Here is a 1,180-nt window from a genome sequence, read left to right as displayed (position 1 = left end):
GGATGGAGTGGATGTTAACGATATTGTAAATTCGTTAGGTTTAGAAGGATCCTCCGTTGTTGGTTCAAAATCCGTAGACATAAATGGCTTACAAGAGTACCCTGTTCAAGGGTCTACTGGCAACTACATGCTCCAAATCCAACCAGGCCAAAGAGGTGGTGAAAATGTCGCTCATGATCAAGTACTTTCTAATGGGTTACTTCAAGATATTTTGTCAGCCATAGAGAATCAACAGAAATCAGATAATTCATACGATAACCAACCACAAGGATCAGAAGTGCGACAGGTCGCAACGGCAGCGGCCAACACAAGTACTGAATGGCCAGAAAATTCCGCAAGTAAAAAACCAGAAATGGCTCTGTTCTACAGTACTAGAGACGGAAAAGGACAGTCTGCTCAAGGCACGGAAACTTTACTCAATGACATTAATCATTTGAGCGTGAATGAGGTGTCGAATGGAAACTTCGTTTCATACAAGTCGCCAAAAGTGAATTATGTGTACAGTGAATCAACACCTCAAGCTGTATCACAGGCATATCCACAACAATCGACTCCTAAGACTGATGAAAGCTCAACCAACTCGTTGTCGAGTACAGGAAAATAATTATTGTAGTACAATAGATTTATATATTTATATAATACATAATTAGGTATATATATATAGTTTAAAAATAATCCTACTATTATATTTGACAGTTCCAACTCCCCAACCTTTGGTTGCATTCAAATCGACAACGGTAATAACGAGTAAGAAAGTGCTCGCATTCATTCGAATCATCATTTAAAGGGAATACTGTATCGCCCAAAAGCATTGTACTTGCATCAGTACGAACATTCACGTATGAAAACGTTCTATAATAATTGTCTAAATACTTTATTATCTTGACAGGGTAATCGCTCTATTATTATTTTATATTGACGACGTAGTTACCAAGCACAGATTTTTTCACGACTAGCTTATCACGAACTCAGAATAAAAACATCGTGCCTTATTTTGTTTTAAATCGTGAACGACGAATATTTTAATCTAAAAAGTGAGAGTAAACTTGTGAGTGTAAGGTACGACAGATATAAATTGCGAATTGTAACACAATAAAAAATAGTACAGAAAGCCATTTTGGATATGAAAAATATTCATGAGATTAAATCGTGTTTTGAATGCAACTGGATGTGTATTTTT

The 1,180-nt window shown here is 36.2% G+C and overlaps 1 protein-coding gene across 1 annotated transcript in view; it reads left to right on the top strand.

The window, feature by feature from the left end:
- The window catches only part of LOC100570619 (extensin-2), a 43,848-nt gene extending 43,244 nt beyond the window's left edge, over window positions 1-604 (top strand). The window contains exon 3 of the mRNA XM_029486208.1: window positions 39-604. Coding sequence (XP_029342068.1) covers window positions 39-604 — 566 coding nt within the window. The remainder of the gene's footprint in view (window positions 1-38) is intronic.
- Window positions 605-1,180: the final 576 nt, after the last annotated feature.

This window comes from Acyrthosiphon pisum, chromosome A1, assembly GCF_005508785.2.
Source record: "Acyrthosiphon pisum isolate AL4f chromosome A1, pea_aphid_22Mar2018_4r6ur, whole genome shotgun sequence".
NCBI lineage: Eukaryota > Metazoa > Arthropoda > Insecta > Hemiptera > Aphididae > Acyrthosiphon > Acyrthosiphon pisum.
Note: the sequence above shows the minus strand (reverse complement) of the source record. Positions and strands in the feature narration are given on the sequence as shown.